The following is a 23249-nucleotide window of genomic DNA, read 5'->3' as shown; positions in this document are numbered from 1 at the left end:
GGTTGGGAACCACTGGTCTAGTGCTTATCAGTCAAGTAACTTTTTCCATATTTGAACACCATGTGCGCCTAGAATGCTCGATTACGATAATATATTTATAGGCCAAATTACGATACGATAGCTAAAAATATTTTTCGGAGTCATATTGACTGTGATGAAACATGTCATACAGGCGGTGATACGGTATGAAAGAAACAACGCAACCCACTACCCTCATTATATTGGTCGATACTTCAGTGAAAACATACTTGTCACTCCATATCTATTTCACGAAGATTCTTGACTTATAGCTTCAATTTTGTGATAGATTGATGGTACTCTGAGAAAAAAGTCTTTAAGATTCACTGTCTCAGTCTCTCTCTCTCTCTCTCTCCCAGTCGATACTTCTACTTTGCAAACTGTGAATAGCGAAAAGTAAGTAAGTAAATCACAAATTATGACCAAGTACAAGTAGCAAAAAATTAAATCTACTTGAGTAAGTGCTAAAAGTAGAGGAAAACTACTTGAGTACTTCGAAAAAGTAAAAGTACTTCGTTACTGACCACCTCTGCATATTATTCTCGCATTCCGTCACACTCCCCCTCATTTTGTCGCCTGTCCTTTAGTATTTTTTCTTTCACTCTTCATTCAGTGTGAATGCCTCCACTTTACACCGCCTAGGCCCTGCTGTGGACTCAGATGAGTATGAGAATTCGGCAGCCACTATAATCAAAATCCTGCAGGTAGAATCTATATTGTACAATCTGAATATGACCATTTTATCAACGTTCACCCGGACCTGATCCTATGGCTCATCGGCTAAGACCAACTTGTGCAACTCAATAAGTGCAAAATAAAACAATCCAAATGAATCGTACATTGATATAGTGATTACGATTGTCGGAGTATCGCCTTTAGAGTATTTATGATATGGCATTTTTCAATTTGAGAATATAATTAGTCCATACACATCCTATTGAAGTTCTCATATATCGTCCATATCTGCGCAGCTACTGAGGCGCAGTGGCGCGGCCACTCCTTGTTGCAACAGATCGTTCTGTATCTGCAATAACAGCTGAGCCGATACCGTTTTTACGTCGGTGAAGATCCGTATCACATATCCTACAACAGATGATAGTGTGAAATTGCGTAACGGAGGGGTTCATATCAATTGTGTCAAGGCAGTGTATATCTATCTTGCTTACAGTTCATTTAAATGATTGGAGCAACATGATACAGAAGGCAAGTAAATTCACAACAACCATGCTTCACAATGCTTGATATTTAGATTTCCGATAAATAATGCATCCTGTATGACACATATTCATTACGTCGGTCAGTTTGATGACGGGATCCCAAACTTCTTTCGCTATTTATTGTATTTTATCGATGGATGACCCCTGTGTTCGATTATTTTCCATAGCGCTATTTATTCGAAAGTGATTGAACGTTCGTGCAGGCTTCAGAGTATCACACAGTAGTTATTGCATTACACACTATGCAGCAATAGACACTACTTTTGTGCAAGCACGTCATTACTTGTGGATCGTATACTGCATGCGGGCAGCTGCTTGTGGACTTCTTATATATATATATATATATATATATATATATATATATATTCTGATATACTTGAATCCACAGTACGGATGCCAAGATCGGATTCGCACATTTCGTCTCTGACGTTTCTAAACTTAATACCTTCTGGTGAGCAAGCAATTTGTGCCAAATAGTGTTTGTAGTCTCCAAGATATGTAAAAAGATCATGCTTCAGCCCTTGATCTGCATTGAAAAAATAATAAAATGCTACCATAAAAGAGTTCATACTATTTATTAATAATGTATAATTGCCTTCCTTCGCCACTTCCAAGTTGAGATTCCCATTTTCGTCAAAGTCAACGTCTGCGATCTCCTCCTCTGAAATTAAGCAGATAGGTCGTTGGATTAATGAATTCATACTGTGCAGTTATTCCTACGGAGTTCTATAGGTGAGTTGGCGCATTCTCAGATATGTTAAAATGGTACAAGGTAATTTTGTGGTGCCATTGGCCTTGTACCGATTCCGTGATAAAATGAATTGTTTGATATTTAGTCTAGCATGCTGAAAAGACCCCGAATACTGATGTTCTATATATGAAAATGATCATGAAAATTTTCGAAACATCCCTCTTTGCAATAAAATAATTTAAGACATATAGAAAACCATATGAATGTCAATAACTCAAGAATAACTATTCCTACGCGTTTCATCAACGTGCCGGTAATATCCATTCTTTTTAAGAGCCAAACGCCAATGTATCTTCTTCCGTATACCACTGAAACACAAAATAGGCAAACATTTGCATACGACGTACAGTCGTACATACATTTGCGAGAGCGTAATTCATCCTTGAGACGCAGTCAATAACGAATTCATTCATGCAATCAATCTTCAAGAATCAGGTATTTCGCAACATCAATAGCACTGAACACTGAACATGATCAATCAAACAGCATGTATGCATCAAATGGAGTGCAACTCGTATTCTATGAAATGACGGGTTACTGGGTTCAATCCAGATTAGGGTTCCCTGTCTCAGCCATAAACTAAGAGGGCTATTGGATTTAAAAATTCATCGAGAGCACTGAAGTACAAACAACCTCTGCGACGAACATGGCTACTTATTTGTGTTGTCAAGCTAGGTCGGACTCGAACTCGCAATCCATTTGTGTTGCCATATATCATTATTATTACTAATACCATCCCGAAGAATAACCATGATTTCACTGGCGATATCATTTAATTTATTCCCATGGAAGACTATATATCAGAATTTCTTTAGATTAATTTATTAACGAGGTCTCGCGAAATAAAGACCAAAGTTGTATGATAAACTTGAAAGCAATTGCTTCCCATAGGTCAACGGGACGATACAGGTGGTCAATGTGTATCAATATATTCCTGGTTCGATTATATACATATATACGCATTCTGTTTTTCTATATGTGTCAAAATGAACGATACATGACGATCTATGTGGTGTCGTATTTTGCAGTTTGCTTAGCATGCATGTTTCGCAAATATGTAAGCTCCATTCTAATCCAATAGAGAACATCTCCCGCGGGTATTCAGTGTACTCGCCTGCACAAGGCTAGTTGACAATTTCTACTCGTCTGTTATATGCTACATTTATTATAATACATTTTTAGAGTATATAACTCAGGTATACTCACTCGTTGTAAAGGAACATTACTTCATCTCCACGTTCGCCCAGAATGGACGGAAGATGGTCCATTACCACGCACGCAAAACTCAGATTCATCGGATCAAAGGTAGTGATTGTCATATACCATGTTCCGTTGTACTAGATATGAAATTTTCACAATGTAATGAGGAATATTTGGAATGCTTATAATCCCACAGGCGCCTCGGGAGCCTGATATCCAAGTAGCTATTGGAATCGTGACGCGTGATCAGCTCAAGAGTTTTGGTTGATCACTAACCAAGTGATATAAAAAGTGGTGTGAATCTGTTAACACCACGAAGGAGAAGAGCATCGCGTATAACACGTTCAGAACCTTGGCGGGTGTGGGGCAGAGATGAGCGGATTTGAAATTTCTATGTCCTAATCCAATCCAAATCCGAACCTTCAAATCCAAATCCAAATCCTAATCCATAACTTTTTCATATTCAAGTCCATGTCCAATCCTAATCCGATTCCAACGGGGAATTCAGAAAAAATACTAATTTATGCAATGGAGGGATTCGAAAATTTTCTTTCACAACCAACGATTCACTTGATTCATAATAACTTAGTAACCATAATTACATTAATAACTGATCTGAATAAAATTTGTCGCCATTCGCCACACGACATTTCAATCTCCCAGAAAATCGGTAAATCCAATCTAAATCCTAATCCGTTCTGAAAAAAATGTCCAATCCAAATCCAATCCAAATCCGACAAAATTTCACAAATCCTGTTTTTTCAAAACCTAATCCTAATCCATGCTCATCTCTGGTGTGGGGAGATATTTTGTCCTAGTCATACTGGCTGCATCTATAATAAGCACTAATTATAAAAAAGCAATCAAAGCAGTATTTGTATACCCTGTAACTTACAATCCTAGAGAACTATTTGCTAATGATATATAGCCTATAGGCGACACTAAATTTCGTTAAAATGCGCGCGTTCTCACCTTGTCCCAATTTAACGGCTGCTCTAGTTTTGGTAGCGGAGCATTCCTGTCGCATGCGAAACTTCCTGACGATGCGATGAGAACGAAAAATACAAATAATATAGCCATCATATAGCCTCGGTGGATGTAACGACGCCGTTGCAGCATTATATACTCTCATAATGTAGAGTACTGTAATTATATAGGCTTGTGGATTTTTCACACGGTTATCATTACTAAACAAAACGTGCTTCCTTCCCTTGAGAATCTAGTGCATTTGCCGTGCTACCTCAATGTTCTCATTTAATGTGTTGCCACGCTGTGTTTTTCCGCTTGTCGGTAATATCTAATGACGGAAAAGCCTGAGTTGCCGACTTTTGTCTGCGTGCTGTACATATCCTAGCCTGTAACTAAAAATCAGAATAATTTTATTCGAATTTTCATCCTTCAAAATGCCACAAAGGTGGGAATTCAAAAAAAAATAAAAGGGTTCGCAATGACGTTGTGACGTCCAGCCATCAAAGTCCAACTTTGAGTGTAAATACTGCTGCATAAAGATATTCTTTGGCCAGTTTATGACAGCGGTCTGGAATCTTTTTCGTCCACGAGGCCATATTGGCCCGATAAATTCGGTTATAATTCCAAAGGAGCCATATAGCAAGGGAAACCAATGGGAAGAGACCATAGAAGATTTGGTTCTTGAAAACACGTAGAAATGGCCAATCTTTTCGTTCAAATCCTATTATTTCCAAGAAGAGAGAATTTGATGAAAATAATGATGGAATCGCTGAAACAGAAAACGTACCAAATAAATAAATGATGTTTAATTACCTGCTACGTTTTGGATCCCTCCACGGACCAGGACAATCTCAACAAATCTGAAATTCAGATAGCATGTACAACTATTGTATATGATATTCAAAAGCCGCCATGGCTAAAGACTAAAATTTGGGAAATTCAGTACAAGATATTATCACAGAGTTTGTGGTCCTCTAATATAAGGAACATTCTGCTATACGACTTTCCACGAAACGCGACACCACGCTTGTGCATGTAAAATTGTAACAGATTTTAGCGATAGCCTATGATTGGTGTCAATAGCAATGATTGATAATAATATATAGCGATAGTGCATGCGCACGGTTATCCTTCGTTCCTATTCGTGCAAAATACTGTATATATGACTGCCGTTTTGTGCTTATATCGAACCATGAGCTTGGCACACGTTAGATGATGTGATGACACGTTCATAACGTTACGGCAATATACGAAAAGCTGTAAGGCCATGGCCACACGTAAGCGACACACAGCAAATTCAATTGTACACGATTTTGATATCAAAAGCACACGGCATCCACAGTAGGCCTACAATATCTTTGCAGTACGACAAGGCAAAGGTCGGTCAAAGGTCTTAACAATATGTTTACATGGTTGAAATTGTTGACTTGTGTTAAGCACCCTCGAACCGCGTGTATATATGAGCTACAAAGGTAAACATGATCATGATCATGAGCGTCTTTAGTAGACAACTGTGTCGTGCCGTTCTCTAAATATGATGTGGTATGAAAGTAACAAGCTGCCCAAGCAAATATACCTGGCCGTATTATAATTATACAGGATTTTTCATATTTACATGGTTGTCTTAAGAAATATAACATAACATGCAAACAAAGGAAACGTATTGGAATTCTCATCGCCACGTCGGTAATGTGAAGTGATATGCTCATGTGGTAACGTCTTCTATGAATCTATGTTGATTCTTCATCGCATTTTCAGGAATGCCGCACCATTCCCACGAATAGTTTGATCACATTCATGCGTCTGCTTATGGAATTGCAGTCTTCCTCGTGCCTTACGTAATTGGAATATCCAATTTTTCTGATTGTTTCACCATATTTGCATGATCTTAATTTGAAGAGCTTCTTGCAGCTACAGAAGTTCAGTATACAATTCAGTAGTATATTGAATGAATGATATTGAAGATTACTAAATTGTTGATGTCGACGTCACATATTTTCGATACACCAAGGGAAAAGAATAGGCTCAAGTGTCAAGAAATATTTACACTGTAAATTCTGAAGTGTTGCTTAACCCGGAAAATTGAACACGAAACGTGATCCAAAAATTGAACGCCTAGAAGTGTTGCGAAGTGTTCAAATTTAAGGTGTTTACCTAAAAAGTGTTCAGTCTCAAAGTGGCTGGTTGACTAGTCACCGGAACGCAGGGCTCAAAGTAAAATCAGATTTTATTGATTCATGAATAAATGACGCTTATAATACCCAACCAGGGTGATTAAATACGTGCAAACATTGAAATTTCCAATAGCTGCTGTGACAGATCAGCAGTTGAAACCGTTCCCGGAAGAGTCGATGAAATTACGAACATCACAAATGCTTAAGAGCAAACTTACTACAAATATCATGCAAATCGCTCAATGATGAAAATGAATGCATAGGGAATTAGGGATAGTGATAAAAAAATATCATTTAGTATCCTGAACTTTCGTGACAGGGGCATGGAATCAAATTCATTGGTTACGCCCGTTAGCGGAAAACATGATCAACACAAATCATTACAACTTATTTAAAACTGTTCAAATTACGGCTTGTAAATTTCTAATTTTATTGTAAACAAACAAACAATGAATGTATCAGTATCAATACCACTACCACGATAAACAACCATAAGTATTTTTTCACTCTTAATGAAATTGGGCCTGCTAAAAATATCGTAGGGCTTGCATTAGTAGTATTTATATCAGCTTAATGCCAATCACTTTTGTTTAAATAATAAAGAAATCGTTTCTTTGAGTCCATACAAATTTTGCAGATTTACAGAAAAGATTTTGTTGTTATTTACCAGTCTGCTGCAAAATATGAAATATGGAAGTCATTAGGGCAGTGGTTCTTAAAAATTTTTGGACACGCTCCCATATGATAGCAAAACATTTCACACACTCCTTGTTGTCGTATAATTAAATTTAAAAAAGCAACCAGAACGCTAGAAATCCCAACGGATAGTTGGATGGCAGTGACGGTAATGGTTGTTGATGAGAGAATATTCAAATATTAAATTCTGACCATACACAGAGAAATAACTACAAGCTGCCATGCATGCATGTGCGAAAAAGATTTTAGTTTACAGCGGCTTCACGTCGCTTCAAATGCTTTCTCCTGTTTGACAACCACTCCTTTAGGGTATGACAATCCAATGCGTAGCAGCTCAAAACGTCAAGAATGTTTCTGAATACTCCATTTTCACTGAAGCAGTTTTATATTCTTGCCATCAGCTGCAATCCAGGCTCGGTCAATCTCTGATTCGTGGCGTGCCATGGCGTTTGTTTCTTTTCTACTGGTCGATTTCAAGTTGTGCTCCTTGAAAATGTGAATAAATTCCAAAGTTTTGAATATGTCAATGAAAATTCTAAATTTTATGCAGAAATAAATATAAAGATTTCACACACGCAGGTTACACAAGCTTAGGAAAGGCGTTCGGATACATGTAAAATAAGGTGCAGTGAAAAAAAGAAAATTTGAATTTCAAAAAGTGCCTTTGATATTTGGTCCCAAATCTCAAATGAATCACTTCTATCATAATTTCAGGTTTTTGCACCCTCCAGTGGCCGTGCAATTTCACCGAACGAGCCGAAAATAGCTGATTTTGCCATATCTCAATAACCGCTTATGCTAGAAAGCTAGTTTTGGGCTTAAAAGCTGCGGAAGCACCATGTTTCTATCTCACTGCCATAGAACTTTGTCTTGAAAATGTACAGAAAAAAAGTTATAAGCAAATTATTGATTTTTATAGCGCCATTAAAAATGTTGGTTAGTTTTACCAAGTTTGCAATGCCAATTTGCATGTTACAATTTGTTACATTGCTGCTTTAACAACAAAATCATGGTCGGCGGGATCCATCAATTAATTTCTATATGAACGTAGCACAATTATGATGAGGAAGAGAGAATGATTGAACTTTCATCATAGTACTTCATCACAAACCTTTATGTCATGAACTTGGTGGAACGGGTATCTTCCTGTTCAACACTACAACAAACGATAGGCCTGGATTGTTTCAAAAGTGAATCAGTTACAGCAATTCAGCTATATAATTCACATATACCTCATAACTGTATGTTTTGTTGAAGATGATGATTTTCATGTCACTTGAGACATTGTTAAACTGTTTTATATATTATACATATTGTACAAGCTGCTGTACTCATCTTTGGAATATTCTAGAACTTTGATAGTCAACCTCGAGTCTTCCAGTAAGAGTGATGATAACTCATTTTGAAAGTGTTCCGGTTTCTGGTGTATCTTGGAGTTGATCATATAATAACTCTTGTATATTGGTTTCAAAACTGACTCCACCATGTGCAGTGGTTCAGGCCGCTGGCTGTATGAACAGGTCACGGTAATACACTCTGCTATGTCTGTGAATTGAAAGTCATTGTCTAGTAAAAGTACAGATTCAGAATTTCATCATGCTCGACTTACTGCAGATTGTGGTTTATCATATGTACAAGTTATTGAAGTAATGTTAACAAAAAAAGATCCACGACTGTTCTTGCTTGCAAGAAGTTGCATATTGGAGAAACTTTTCAAGGTGTTGATGGTTTTCCTTCTGGAATACGCCCAACTAAAAGACAAGTCACTGAGGGTATGCTCAACTTTGATCACTTTAGTTGTGATCAAACAACTCTCTTTATCTGTCTACCAGAAGGAAAACCATCACCACCTAGAAAAGTTTCACCACTGTGCAACTTCTTGCAAGCAACAACAGTCTTGTATCTTTTTTTTTGTTAACATTACTTCAATTACTTGTACATATGATAAACCGCAATCTGCTGTAAGTCGAACATGATGAAATTCTGAATCTGTACTTTTACTAGGCAATGACAGTTCAATTCACAGACATAGCAGAGTGTATTGCAGTGACCTGTTCATACAGCCAGCGGCCTAAGACACTGCACATGGTGGAGTCAGTTTTGAAACCAATATACAAGAGTTATTATATGATCAACTCCAAGATACACCAGAAACCGGAACACTTTCAAAATGAGTCATCATCACTCTTACTGGAAGACTCGAGGTTGACTATCAAAGTTTTAGAATATTCCAAAGATGAGTACAGCAGCTTGTACAATATGTATAATATATAAAACAGTTTAACAATGTCTCAAGTGATATGAAAATCATCATCTTCAACAAAACATACAGTTATGAGGTATATATGAATTATATAGCTGAATTGCTGTAACTGATTCACTTTAAGAACAATCTAGGCCTATCGTTTGTTGTAGAGTTGAACAGGAAGAAGGACTAAAATTAGCATAACGACTAATAAAAACATCTTGAATCAGGTCTGCGTTTTTTTTCAATTCGGCCATTTTGACATTTACATTGACATTCAGACGCACAGGCAACAGTGAGAATGCAGAACTGTAACTCAAAATGACAGTTATAGCAGAACGTCGCAGGTCTATGTAAATTTGTATGGTCCACAAAAAAGAAAGATTACGGTACCTGTTTCAATAAGACATGCGCTTGGGTCTTGGATTATATTCGTTTGTCTCTCAATTTGGCTTTGAGATGACAGTTCACTTCATCAACCTCGTTTCGCTGAAAATGTAATTGATTGCAAACAAGATCCGACAATAAATGTAGCAGAATTGTTATCCCTATGGGTTCGGTTTTCCATTATTATAATTGACATACGGTAGGCTTTACATATAACTTTGATTCCAAGATTTTATAGGTGCTTCGAATTGAGACGAGAAAATATACCAGACAAAGGACACATTGATTGTCTTTAGTACGAAAACTTTGTGACATCTTATCGAAGGTGTTGAATACTTTTCCTTCATTGCTGTAATTGTAACTGTTCTCAATCTTTCAAAATCCTTCATTCCTGATAAAATTTAACTAACAAAATTAATTGGAATTAGCACGACATGGGAAATGATCTCCATTTGATGTTCCAAGTATAGTTCAGTAAGCGGTAGTTTAAATACAAGTTACACCAGCTCTTCACATTCAACAACACCTCTGTTCAATGTACACAGATCAAGCCTCTCTTCAGCTAATATAGCATATATAGATAGTTTTTTGAGAAAATTGGGACTGCAAAAACCGGCACATTACATAATCAATGGTGATATATGAAATGAATAAATACACTTACATAATCACATGTTTCCATGGGTTCTTGAGGCAAAAGTATGTATCACAAAAGATGACTGCACCGGTACAAAATCTGTTCAGATGACTGCTCACGTCACAATCAACATTGTCTGTTAGCAGAGGCACGGTGAAACCAGGGTTCTTTTAAAAGAGTCGACATCAGTTGGATGAATTTGAGGATCAATCTAAGACTGCTGAAAAGAAAATACTTGTTTTAAAAATTTGCAATACAAGGGAACTATTCAATATTCGAACAGCTTCTTCGAGGTACAAAACTTCAATATAAAATTGAATAGTATATAATATATTAATATATAGTATAATCGTCAGCAACTAGTGGAGAACTCGAAAGAACGTTGTACATCAACAATATTATCACAAAATAAGACATTACCAGCATTCAGTATTTACTTACGCAGATATCAGACTGGATGTATTGTATGTGACAAAAGGGTGTCTTTCATAGAACAATTAATTATTGTAATGGAAAGTTGCATGTGACCTTAACACCAATTTTACTCCAGCCCGAGTACCATACTTTCCTGGATTGTTAATCCTTTTAGTGAAATTTTACCAGCAAACATTCATAAAAATAACCGAATGCAGCTGAATCAAATTCATTATCTAAGGATATACCAGTTTACTTACGCAACATGGCGAAGCTTACCAGTATTTCAAACAACAAATCTTTTTCAAAAAAGTGCCATTTGCAATACATACTACCTGCACTTTGGGGCATTTTTCATATTCTTTCCATCGGTCGCAACCCAGGCTTGATGAGTCTCTGATTCGTGGCATGCCATGGCGGCTCTTTTTCTGTACTGGTCAAATCCAATTGCTGCTCCAAGAAAATACAATAAATACCAAAGGAAAATTGTAAATTTTATGCACAAGTAAATATAAATATTTCACACAGGTAATATGTTACAGAAGCGCAGGAGAGGTGCTCAACCCCCCAGGTTGTGAACCACTGACCTAGTCCATTATAGTTCAGTAAGCAATAGTTAAAGTACAAGTTACACGAGCTCATTACTTTCAACTACATCCCTTTTCAGTGTTCAGAGTATACAGTTCACTGTACACTGTACAGTGTACACAGATGAAGCCTTTTTCAGTTCATATCGAATAGTCCGTAAGCTACTCTGCGAGATAGTTCGTGAGAAAAGTAGGACTGCAAAAACCAGCAAATTACATAATCAATGGTGATATAAAAATTGAATAAATAGGCTTACATAATCACATGTATCCATGGGTTCTTGAGAAGGTCTGCATCGCATAAGATGACTGTGCTGGCACAAAACCCGTTACGAACGACTCCTCACGTCACGGCCAACATTGTCTGATAGCGCAGGTACGGTAGACCCAGGGGGCTCTTTTTAAAGAGTAGACATCAGTTGGACGAATTTGAGGATCAATCCAAGACTATCGAAAAGAAAATATTTGTTGCGAAAATTCGCAATACAAATGAACTGCTCAGTAATCACGCAGATATCATACTGGATACAGTTATTTTTTTCTGCAATAAGTTGTACGTGACAGAAGGGTGTCTTTAATGGAATAGAAAGTTGCACATGACGTTACCACCAATTTTACTCTGGCACAGTTAGTATACTTCCTGAATTGTTAACAATTTCTGTGAAATTTTATCAGCAAACGTTCATAAAAATCTTTATCACAAAGATAACCGATTGCAACATAATCAAATTCATTCTCTAAGGATATACCAGTTCACTTTACAAAACACCGTGATGCTTACCAGTATTCCATACAGCAAATGCATATCAAAAAGGTGCCAAGTTCAATACATACTACCTGCAAAATAGAGTTTAGTTCAGTTACCGTATCTCAATAAACTCAGAAAAGTCAAATGGGGGATTGGGCAAAACAAATACTACCCCTTGTGATCCATGGTTTGTTGGAAAGATTGTTTGTTTGGCTGTGCTATTATTGGGGCGATTTTTTGGACCTAAAAAGGTAAGATTTTGAGTAAAAAATTCAAATTCACACATATTTTGATGATGAAAAACTTAATTTTGACCCCATGTACTTAAATTAGGTGTTTCTCACATAGTGTTAGAATTGTATTACCGGAACTTATCCTAATTTCTGACTGGGGCTGTCTGTTCTTCCGAAGTAATTTGACCTGAAAAAAATCTTTTAGCATGAAAATTGACAAATTTTTACATGAAAAAGAACTTATTTTATCGAAATCTCGACTCATGAATAATTCTAGTATCAGTTACATCTCGTATTATGGTAGAAATAATTAAAAATTTGTTGTAGTACAACGAAAGATACTTTCCTACATTTTCGGGTAGAAAGTGTCTGTCCTAACTAAGTAGTGTGGCAAGAATTAAGAAAGAACGTTCACCAGCTGCAGTTGTTGGCCGGCAACACTGAAGTTGTGCGTCCACTGCACTCTCTCTCTCATTATGACAAAGTTGTCTACATCGCAATTTTTCATCATACGGTTTCTAATAGAAAAACCAATGCCCACGCAGTCTTGCTTCAGTTAGGATAGTGCAATAGGCTATGTTGAGTATTTGTTTCATTTGACAATTTATGATTCACAATGACCAGACGATGATGGTCCGTCTACAACGGTTGGACTATAAAGTGGGCTACAAGATGTAAATTGTAAAATGATAAGTTCACCGACAGTGCAATTATAGAATGTAAACGTGGAATGGCAGCGACCGATTTTGCAGCCTCGTTCCGCTTCGCTGAAGCTTTACTCAGACTTATTTTACGGCAGCTACTGTAGGATTTATGGCAATCCAAAAGTCGTCTTCCAGAGCGTAGAATTACCTGAATCTGGTATTGATCGAAAGCTACTGTCACACTGACTCAGAAAATGTAAATGAAAATATGATCAGGCACTGAACCGCTTAGAATTCGCCCTTCAAGTCTGAATTATCGGCATTGTCCGAACGATCGAAGAGCCGCAATGGGTCATTGTTATGGTCATTGTTGTGCGTTCATCCGATTGTTCTGAACAATGCAAATTTTAGATGTTGAGGGTGATTTGTCATCTAAGTGCGGAGCCTGACCCTATTTTGATTGATATTTTCGGAGTCCGTGCGACAGTAGCTTTCGATCAAGACCAGATTCAGTAAATTCTGAGCTCTGGAAGACAACTTTTGGATTGTCATAAATCCTACAGTAGCTGCCGTAAAATAAGTCTGAGTAAAGCTTCAGTGAAGCGGAATGAAGCTGCAAAATCGGTCGCTGCCATTCCACGTTTACATTTTATAGTGCAATCATCTATGATACAAACGAAATGCAAGTTGCCAACAAAATTTTGATTTTGTAAAGAATTTTGACCTTATTTTGACATGTCAAAAAAATCGCTTTAGTTAACATCTTACCACAGGACAGTGTATAATGTGTTGCAGTTGAAAAACAATGAAAACCGTTGCATGACTGTCATACCGGCATTCAATTGCTGACGTTGCAGTACTTGTCCACAATGGACCACAATATCGCCTACATAGGGATATTTCAGTGTGGATAAAGAGAACATCCCTTTATCCTTAGGTCAAAAAAGTTACTTCTATAGCAGCTTCCCATCAGTACCGTAGTACTGGACCTGGTCGCAGCATGATATATTATCAGATTCGAAGCTCGATCATCCAGCAATAAGATCAGACGAATCATATACTACAAAACATCTAAAGAACATTCATATGAATGAGCGATATCAGTAGCCTACTGAAACATCTAAAACAAACGACCTTACTGCAATGTCAAAACGAGTTCATTTTATGACTATTCTCACATTACATATATTCAATAACATTTACCGCATTTCCATACCTTACAGTACATGGATGTTACGATCCTTTACGCCATCAGGTAGTAGAAACTGCTTCAATATATCCATTTCGCCAAGTTTTGTCGTGTACCCTACTCTCTGCCTGAAGCCTGACGAACCACTAATTCAAATCCAAACTGAAATCGAGCGCGATCTACCGTAACGAAGGTGGTGACCCCTCTGCGTCACGGGGGAATATGTATATTTCAATGAAATATGACCCTTAAACTTTGTGCTGGGTCAAGTGAGTAATATTATTTTACATATAACATGATTTAATGTGATCTCCAAGCGTACCGATGGTTTATCAATGCGAAATTGATGATACATTATTAAGTATAAATTTTCTTGAAAATAAGCCGCAGTGGCGAAGTGTTACAAGTAAACGGAGAAATACGCAGAAGCATTGCGACGATAATGGCCCAATGCGTTTATATGCCCAAAAAGTGTGTCTGTACGCAGAAAAAAGTGTTATGAAGTGTTCAATACGACCTTGCGGATTTACAGTGTAGTACTTGCAATGCATTGCAACATCTGCAACAAGAACCTTGCCGATGGATGAATAAGTTACCAAATGAAATTCCAACGAATCTGCTTTAGCTTGTATACCAGCGCACAGCGCAAGGAGTCGACAGACAAATTGGCAAATTCCGCTGCAACGTCGTCTGAAGGACGGTATCTTACAAATACAGTTTTGGCACGAACTGAAGCGAATCAAGTCATACACAAATATTGCAGACAAATTTGGAAATCAGTTTTACCTCGAAGAAAATGAAAGATATCACTTTAAACTTTTTCGTCCATCCCTTCATTATAACATACCACCACTACAACATCGGGTAAGTGGCCGAATATGTTTTCGATTGCTTTCAGGACATTGCCAGTTGAACGCGCACTTTTTTAATATTAGAATCACACCATCACCACATTGTAGCGCGAGTCATATATCTGAGACTATTCAAACATTTTATCATGGTGAGTCCCTCGCATGATTTTGATTTGACGTTCCTGCACCGTGCTTGTAGTTCTATGAATATTTCTTTTCACCTCATTGACCTACTAACACAGGGGTGTCAAACATACGCCCAGCCAGACGATTTCACCCGGCCCGCAATGCAATTTTAAATAGATTGAAAAATGCTTATAATATCCACCACATTTGTCACAAATGATGAGCTGTTTTGAAGGAAATACTCACCCAAATGATTCCAATTCCATACCGTCGTTTTCCACTGGAATTGCATTGTTATCAACGCTATGCACAAAAGTGTTTAATATTATATCACGGACTATGCGGGCTCTATTGGAGTAATAGAGTTAATTGCAAACAATGGAATTGGCAAACATTGGATGATTTGCCGATTAAATACACATATATACCGCTAAACCAGTGTCTCTAAGGATGATATAAGTTGAAATATTTCTATTCCTCACCTGTATTAATCATCATGCATCGTTGGCCCTACGTATTCGTGGCGAGGAATACTAAAAATTATATCGCGGGTGTTAGAAATTTGTTCATCACCTGACAAATTCACAATTCCAGTTTCTCTGGAGACTGGCGCTGGGGCCTTTTGGGTCAGAGTAAAGTAAAGAAAAGTGGAACCAAAGATATTTGAATTATATTTTATTCTTCATGTAGCTCCGTGTATTTTACAACGGTTTACAATGTTTTCGCATTGTCATTTCCTTCCCTGTGAATACTATTATTTGGTCCCTTTTCCCAGAAAACTCTTAATACAGTTTGCACTTTTTCCCCTTCCCGGAATGCAATGTCGATGTCACCGACTTGTTCCTGATGGTTACTTGGGTTAGAACTCAACCCTGCTTACATCTGGTAATATTGTCTTCTATGAACATGTTCGACATTACTGTTTTGAGGGATTATTTAGTAGTTACCAGGGCTTTGGAGACGGAGGCCCGGCGCCGTGCATTTCAGCGGAGCCACAGCTGGAGCCAAAGCTTTACATAAAATTCAAGTGCAACCAGAGCCGGAGCTGGAGCCGGTGTTTAAACGGTAGCTCCGGCTCCGATGTATTTTATAAGATGCTTGTGCTTTTACTAATGGTTGAATTCACATAATTTCACGATAATCGTTCACAAGATTAAGAATTTTTGCCTCGTTGGCACCACTTTTCCTAACTAACCAGTAACCATGTTCATACATACGCACCAATCCTGGTGTAGGATGGATTTGCCGCGCTTGATTGCCGCTAGAATCGATGCTTTATGTGAGCCGAGCAATTTATCTGATTAGTAATGAGGCGAATGTATAAGCGACGCCAGAGAATAAAAAACTTGTCATTGCTGCGCATTTCGATTTGGAGGCGCGCATGCCGCAAGCCAAGAAATATCGTCTCCATTCTGAATTGAATGAGCAAATGCACGACCTTGTTTAATAGTTTTTTAATGGTAGCTCAACAAAATTGGACAGTGTGTTATCGTTTATGCCTGCGATTGGAATTCGTTTCAGCGCTTGTTCGTTTCCTCCAGTAACGATTTGCGAACGTAAATATGGATGGATGTGCATCAAAGCAGACCAGATCGCTATTATAGTACGCAAACAATTGTCGGAATCCAAACTAGTCAATGCGATATACGAACCCTGCCCTGGTGTTGAATATAAGAGGTCAATTAGTGATTAGGCGTGCGCTTTCCTATATTCAAACATCAATTTTGTGTATTCATTCTTGTCGACTTGATACACTCGTATTCTTGACTTGTCGCGCCATGTTACTTGCGAGCTTGCAGTTTAATTGGTCACTGACTTGTGTACAGTGTACGGCGGTACAGGCTCCTCGTCACCTGATCCGTGTAGATGGTGTCCTGAGGAAGTCTAGAATTGGGCTGTGCTACAAGTCGGCAGCTACGAAATGAAATTAAAGAACATTGGTCTGGTGTAAATGACCATCGCAGTCGAGAAATACCCCAAAACAACAACAACAACAATGATGTACTGTGAGTTGAATTACGTTTTCATAAGTTGTCACATATCTCATGGTGTGTCACACAATGGAATTGGGATGAAAAGAGGATTACGAACTCCAAAAGGCTGGCAAGTACTGTATTACAGTCTGAGGTGGTTAAAGTAGTCAAGAAAGCTACTCAAGTAGAAGTAGAAGTAGAGATGAAAAATGTACTCAAGTACGAGTAGAAGTACTTCTTTCATAAGCGACCTAAAACTACTTGAAGTAGAAGTAGAATAGACTGACTTCGTTCGCATGGACTGTCAAAAGATGCAAATGGAACTGTGCGAAAGGTGTAGAGAGCTAAATTCATATTGATGCATCCCAGGAAGTGTCAATTTTGACAGAATAAGCAGTCGTCCACATAATGGGATGTAGATGATAGTATTGATATGGAAGTGCAATACTAATCATTTACTTACTCGAACACCCCGGTTTAGAAAATATCATGGCATGTCGCCCTCCCACATATTTTAAGGCTCCTATAGTTCAAGAAGTTGTGTCGAATACTGTGCAGACACTTTGCGCGATTAGTATACGTCAATTAAAAATATGGTAGGTCGTGTAAATACTATATAGTGTATAGCTTTATTTTGGGAAAATATAAGGCATTACTACATTTGCTTTCATACTTCAACATGTATATTTTCCAGACAAATGAAGTGAAACTATAATTAGAACTCAACGAATAATATTAGTAATTGAAAGAAAAATACAAAGTTCTAAAAAGCGGAAAATATATTTCAAATCTTTTGTCCAGAAAGTTTCAACGGTGGTCTGCTAAAACAGGTCTAACGTTTAAAAAAAAGTCAAAGTCCACTTTTCCAGATTAGGACACGTCATGGGCTGCTAGGTATAATAGATACTTGCTAGATTGCGAAACGTTAGTTTCAAACGTTATGGGGGACCATACTTACTGTGATGAAATATTTGACATAGGCGATAATGCGGTGTGAACGGAACCACGCAACCCGGCATCTAGATTGTATTCAACGATACTTTCGTTAAAACGTATTTGTCACTCCAAGTCTATTGTGCGCGAAGCGCAACAAAAATTCTGGGTATTACATAACTTTTATGAAAATTAAATGTTGGTACTGAGTGAAAACAGCCCTGAAATTCCTTAGGCTATCTTTGTTATTGGGGGATTAAACCACTTCTACTTGACAAACGGAAAATAGCGAAAAGTAACTAGGTAGCTCACAAAATATTACGAAGTAGAAGTAGCGAAACAATATGTACTTGAGTAATTACCAGAAGCAGAGGATAACTACTTAAGTACTTCGAAAAAGCAGAAGTACTTCGTTACTGACCACCTCTGATTACAGTACGACATAGAAATATATTTCACAGCAGAGCGTGAGAGGACCGTGATGTTTTGAGTTACTGAAAAGAGAAAATTATTTTCCCTATCTCGGGGCTGCTGCTCTAGAGCTCGTAGGCAAGATTGCAACATCAGCTCCGTCGGAATGAGTTTCCAGCCAAGCAGGTAAACTGTATAGTGCGAGACGCGAAGTGCGAAGCTTGGTGTACTGACGTTGCCAATTCTCGTGCTTATGAGAATGAACTCTGACTTGATATGAAAATAACTAAGTAACTTGAATTTCCCTGTATTTCATTCTCATTCAGAATTCCAGTCAATCTCCAAGTTTTTTAACCGAATTGAGTAGTTCTAATTTCAATTCTTATTTAATTTGGAAAAACTGTGTAGCTCTAATCCTAATTCTAATTGGAACAGCTGAAAGTTTTCTGGTTGCCCAAGTCTGCGCCTGGGGGTCCGTGGAATGGGAAAGGTCCTAAAATTTAAACGCGGGTCGCGCTTTGGACATCCCTGAATTAGATTATCATCTCAACAGATATCAAGATTATCGCTTCGTACTTTCAAATGAACGAATGCAACTTTGTAAAAACACATTTTACCTAACTAATCTATCTCAACAAAACCTCGCCATGGACAAATATAGAAATAGCCTGTTTGCGTTATTTCCATTCCTAATTTAGTTCGAGCACTGTCATTCTTGGGTGGGGTTGTTGAACTTAGAGGCCAACTGATGCGTCATAGATAACGCTAAATAAGTAGCCGCCAATCCATCTCATGGGTATTTGTTATGCAAATCGAAGAGAATAGATAGATAATATGCATTTAGGTAATATATTCATTGCATAAATATATTACCTAAATGTATATTAAATTTTTGTACCCCCAAAGTCTCTTTAGAACAATCATAGAAATACTTTCATAGCATTGTTTTAAGTGACTTCTTAACATTTTGCGCAATACTTGATCAAAGTGACAGTAAAAAAGTGTATGAAAAATGGTTGCAATATAAAAGTCTCACAGACGACATAAAAAATAATACTTCATACATTCTGAGTATTTAGGAAGCTCCCAGAAGTTTCAAAATAAGTTGCAAAAACCATCCCCAAAAATCAGTAATTGGGCTATCATTTGATCACATCATGAAAATTCTTAATTAACTGAGCTGAGCTGAACCTGCTGATCCATCCTTTTCCTCGACACTTCTCAGTTTCCTGTTAGCTGATGCGCAGTTAAATTATATTTTACCATTTCATTCCATCACCAGTCAGATTGTTTCATATGTGATAATAGTCGTTCAAATTGCTGCACGTAGAATATGTAGCCTATTTTACGATGTGCATATAAACTTCATCCACGTGATAATTTTCCAAATCGTTTTTGGTCTACGCAGACTGCTCCTATGGCTCACCGACTCGGAACCTCTTGTGCAACTGAATATTTTGCAAAATATGACAATGCAAATGTATCGTACATTGATTTATTGATTAGTGTTATCGTAGTATCGCTTTTATATTATTTCTGATATTGAATTTTTCAATTTTAGATTACATTCAATTCATGCACGTACGTCGAAAATAAATACTCATATATCTTCTATATCTGCGCAGCTACTGAGGCGTAGTGGCGAAGCCACTCCTTGTTGCAACAGATCGTTCTTTATCTGCAATAACAGCTCAGCCGATATCGTTTTTACGTCGGTGAATATCAGTATTACCCATCCTATAACAGATGACATAGTAAAATTGCGTAATGCAAGGGTTCACATCAATGTGATAATTCATTTTGCTTGCAATTCATTTGAATTGATTGAAGCAACATGATACGGAAGACAACTAAAAACAGTATAGTTATGGTAGATACATCAATAGACAGTACTTCGGTGCCAGCGCGTCTTTGCTTGTGGGTCGTCTATTGAATGCAGCAAGCTGCTTGCGAACTTCTTATTGATATTGGCCTACTTGAAGCCACAGTACGGATATCAAAATGTAGATTCGCACATATCGTCTCTGACGTTTCGAAACTTCTTACCTTCGGGTGAGCATTCAATTTGTGCCAGATAGTGTTTGTAGTTTTCAACTTATGTCAAAAGATCATGCTTGAACCCTTCCTCTGCAGTGGAAAATGATATATTCCTACCAATAAAAAGTTCATACTAATTAATGAAAATGTATTTGCCTATCTTTGCAGATTCCAAGTCGAAATTCCCATTTTCGTCAAAGTCAATGGCTGCGATCTCCTCCTCTAAAATTAGGAAGATACGTCGCTGGATTAATGAATTCATTCGTTGAAGTTATTTCCATGGAGTTCTACAGGTGAGCGCATTCTCAGATATGTTAAAATAATTCAGTGAAATATACATGGATTATTGTGTGATGCCATTGGTCTCGTACCGATACCATGATGAAATGATGGTTTGATAATTAGTCTATGCTAAAATGGCCCCGAATATTGATGTTCGATATAGAGGCAAATGAAAATGAACGGGAGAAATTTCTAGATATATCGCTTGGTAATAAAATACTTTATGGCATAGAAAACTATAGGAATGCCAATAATCACCCATGAATAAATATTTTTACGGGTTTCATAGACGTGCCGGTAATATCCATTCGTGTTTTGAGCCAAACGCCAATGTTTCTTCTTCCGTATGCCACTGAAACCCAAAAGAGGCCAACATTTGCATACGACATACATATGCGGGAGCGTATTTCAGCCCTGAGACGTAGTGAATAACGAATTCATGCAGGCAATCAATCTTCAAGAAGCAGTTATTTCGCAACATGAGCACTGAACATTACCAACAAACCGACATGTATGCATCAAATGAAATATAACCCGTATTTTAGATAATGTCGGGCTGCTGGGTTTGATCCAGCTCATAAAATATGAGGGCCATATGATTTTCAAATTTTCCAATTCACCGACAGCACGGAAGTACAAACAACATCTGCGACAAATATCGTTACCGACACAATCACAATTAGTAAATATTTCAATGGCGATATCATTTGGTTGATTTCATGAAAGCTTTATATCAGTAAATCTTTAGATAACTTTATTAACAAGGTCTCGCGAAATCATTACCAAAGTTGTATGATGAACTAAAAAACAATTGATTTCATAGGTGAACGGGACATTGAAGGTCGGTAAAGTCTACCAATATATTCCTGATTCGTTTGTATACATATATATACTTATACATTATATTTTCTTATATGCTTCGAAATGTACGATACATAACAATTTATGTGGTGTCGTATCTCGAGTTTGCGTACCATGCTTGTTTCGCCAAAGTCCCACTATAATCAAATAGAGAGGATCTCGAGCAGGTAGGCTATTCAATATACTCGCCTGAATAAGGCGATAGTTGAAGATTTTTACTCGTCTACTATGTGCTAGATTTACTATAATACATATTGCAGGTATAGGCTAACTCAGGTATATACTCACTTCTTGTAAATGATCATTGAGTCATCTCCTTGTTCGCTCTGAATGGAAGGCAAATTGTCCAATACCACACACGATAAATCGAGATCGAACCGATCCAAGGTAGCGATTGTCATATACCATGTTCCGTTGTACTAGATATTAAATTGCCACAACGTAATGAGGAATATCTGGAATGCGTATAATCCCAATGGGGCACAGGGAGCCTGATATCCAAGTACCTGTTGGAATCGTGACGCGTGATTACAGCTCAAGAATTGTCGCTGATCTAAGTGATATAAAAAGGAGTGCGAATCTATTGACGCCACAGTGGAAAATAGCATCGCATATACCACGCTCAAAGCTTGGAGAGTGTGGGGAGATTTCTTGCCCTAGGTATACTGACTGCATCAACAATAAGCATTAATAATCATAAAAAATAAAGCAGTCAAAGCAATAATTGTATATCCTGTAACTTAAATTCCCGAAGAACGAGTTGCCAGTGATTTGTATAGTCCACTAAATTTCGTTAAAATAAAGCAGTCAAAGCAATAATTGTATATCCTGTAACTTAAATTCCCGAAGAACGAGATGCCAGTGATTTGTATAGTCCACTAAATTTCGTTAAAATGTGTTCGTTCTCACCTTGCTCCAGTCCAAAGGCTGTGTTAGTTTTGGTAGCGGATCATTGCTATCGCATGCGAAGCTTCCCGACGATGCAATGAGAACGCTAAATGCAATTAATATCGCCATCGTATAGCTTCGGTAAATTTAACGACGTCGTTACAGAAACATATAGTCTCATGACTTAGAGTACTACAATTATATAGGACTGTGGATTTTTCACATGATTATCATTATGAAACAAAACGTGCTTCTTTCGCCAGAGAATCAAGTGCATTTGCCGTGCTACCTCAATGTTCTCATAATGTCACCACGCTGTGTTTTTCCGCTGCATAGCCCTATCTTATCACAGAACCGATTGAATTGCCGAATCTCGACTGTAGTCTGAGTACCGTACATATCCTAGCCTGTTACTCAAAATCAGAATTATTTTATTCGAATTGTCATCACTTCAAAACGCCGTAAGAGTTGCGATGCCAAAAAAAAGTAATGGATTCGAAGCGACCACGCAAAGTTCACCAATCAAACAGCAACGTTGAGTGTAAATACTGCTGGTATTCTGCATGAAGATATTCTTTGTTGAAGTTACGACAGCGGTCTGGAATATTTTTCGTCAACGCTGCCATATTGGCCAGACAAATTCGGTTATTATCCCATAGGAGCCACATAGCAATGCAAAACACTGTGACGTCACAATAGAAGATTTGAGCGCTTGAAAAAACGTTGAAATCGCAAAACTTGCCATTAAAATGAAACGCATTATTGCCGAGGATGAAGA

At 37.6% G+C, this 23249-nt stretch overlaps 1 protein-coding gene and 2 long non-coding RNA genes across 6 annotated transcripts; all 3 read right to left on the bottom strand.

Annotated features, from left to right (window-relative positions):
- Window positions 1–865: 865 nt before the first annotated feature.
- On the bottom strand, window positions 866–22624 carry LOC145456991 (uncharacterized). 2 transcript variants are annotated; one of them, XM_080335142.1, is made up of 6 exons: window positions 22493–22624; window positions 21872–22002; window positions 2221–2294; window positions 1831–1896; window positions 1681–1761; window positions 866–1101 (listed from the first exon to the last, which is right to left on the bottom strand). In XM_080335142.1, exons 1-6 carry the CDS (start codon window positions 22598–22600, stop codon window positions 965–967), a joined length of 597 nt encoding a protein of 198 aa, XP_080191268.1. In that variant the 5' UTR covers window positions 22601–22624; the 3' UTR covers window positions 866–964. The 2 variants fall into 2 exon arrangements, with proteins under 2 accessions (XP_080191268.1, XP_080191267.1); XM_080335141.1 differs by lacking the exons at window positions 21872–22002; window positions 22493–22624 and adding exons at window positions 3193–3323; window positions 4159–4322.
- LOC145457320 (uncharacterized) lies at window positions 6365–10303 on the bottom strand. Its single transcript, XR_013920840.1, has 2 exons — window positions 9664–10303; window positions 6365–7511 (listed from the first exon to the last, which is right to left on the bottom strand). It is a non-coding gene; the product is annotated as an uncharacterized LOC145457320 (long non-coding RNA).
- LOC145457319 (uncharacterized) lies at window positions 10328–14248 on the bottom strand. 3 transcript variants are annotated; one of them, XR_013920839.1, is made up of 3 exons: window positions 14137–14248; window positions 11044–12132; window positions 10328–10511 (listed from the first exon to the last, which is right to left on the bottom strand). It is a non-coding gene; the product is annotated as an uncharacterized LOC145457319 (long non-coding RNA). The 3 variants fall into 3 exon arrangements; XR_013920837.1 differs by lacking the exon at window positions 14137–14248 and having other exon boundaries at window positions 11044–11491; window positions 11553–14109; XR_013920838.1 differs by lacking the exon at window positions 14137–14248 and having other exon boundaries at window positions 11044–11158; window positions 11354–14107.
- Window positions 22625–23249: the final 625 nt, after the last annotated feature.

Source organism: Botryllus schlosseri, chromosome 15, assembly GCF_051294905.1.
Source record: "Botryllus schlosseri isolate E-star chromosome 15, Bs_hap1, whole genome shotgun sequence".
NCBI lineage: Eukaryota > Metazoa > Chordata > Ascidiacea > Stolidobranchia > Styelidae > Botryllus > Botryllus schlosseri.
This window is presented reverse-complemented; position numbering and strand designations above follow the sequence as displayed.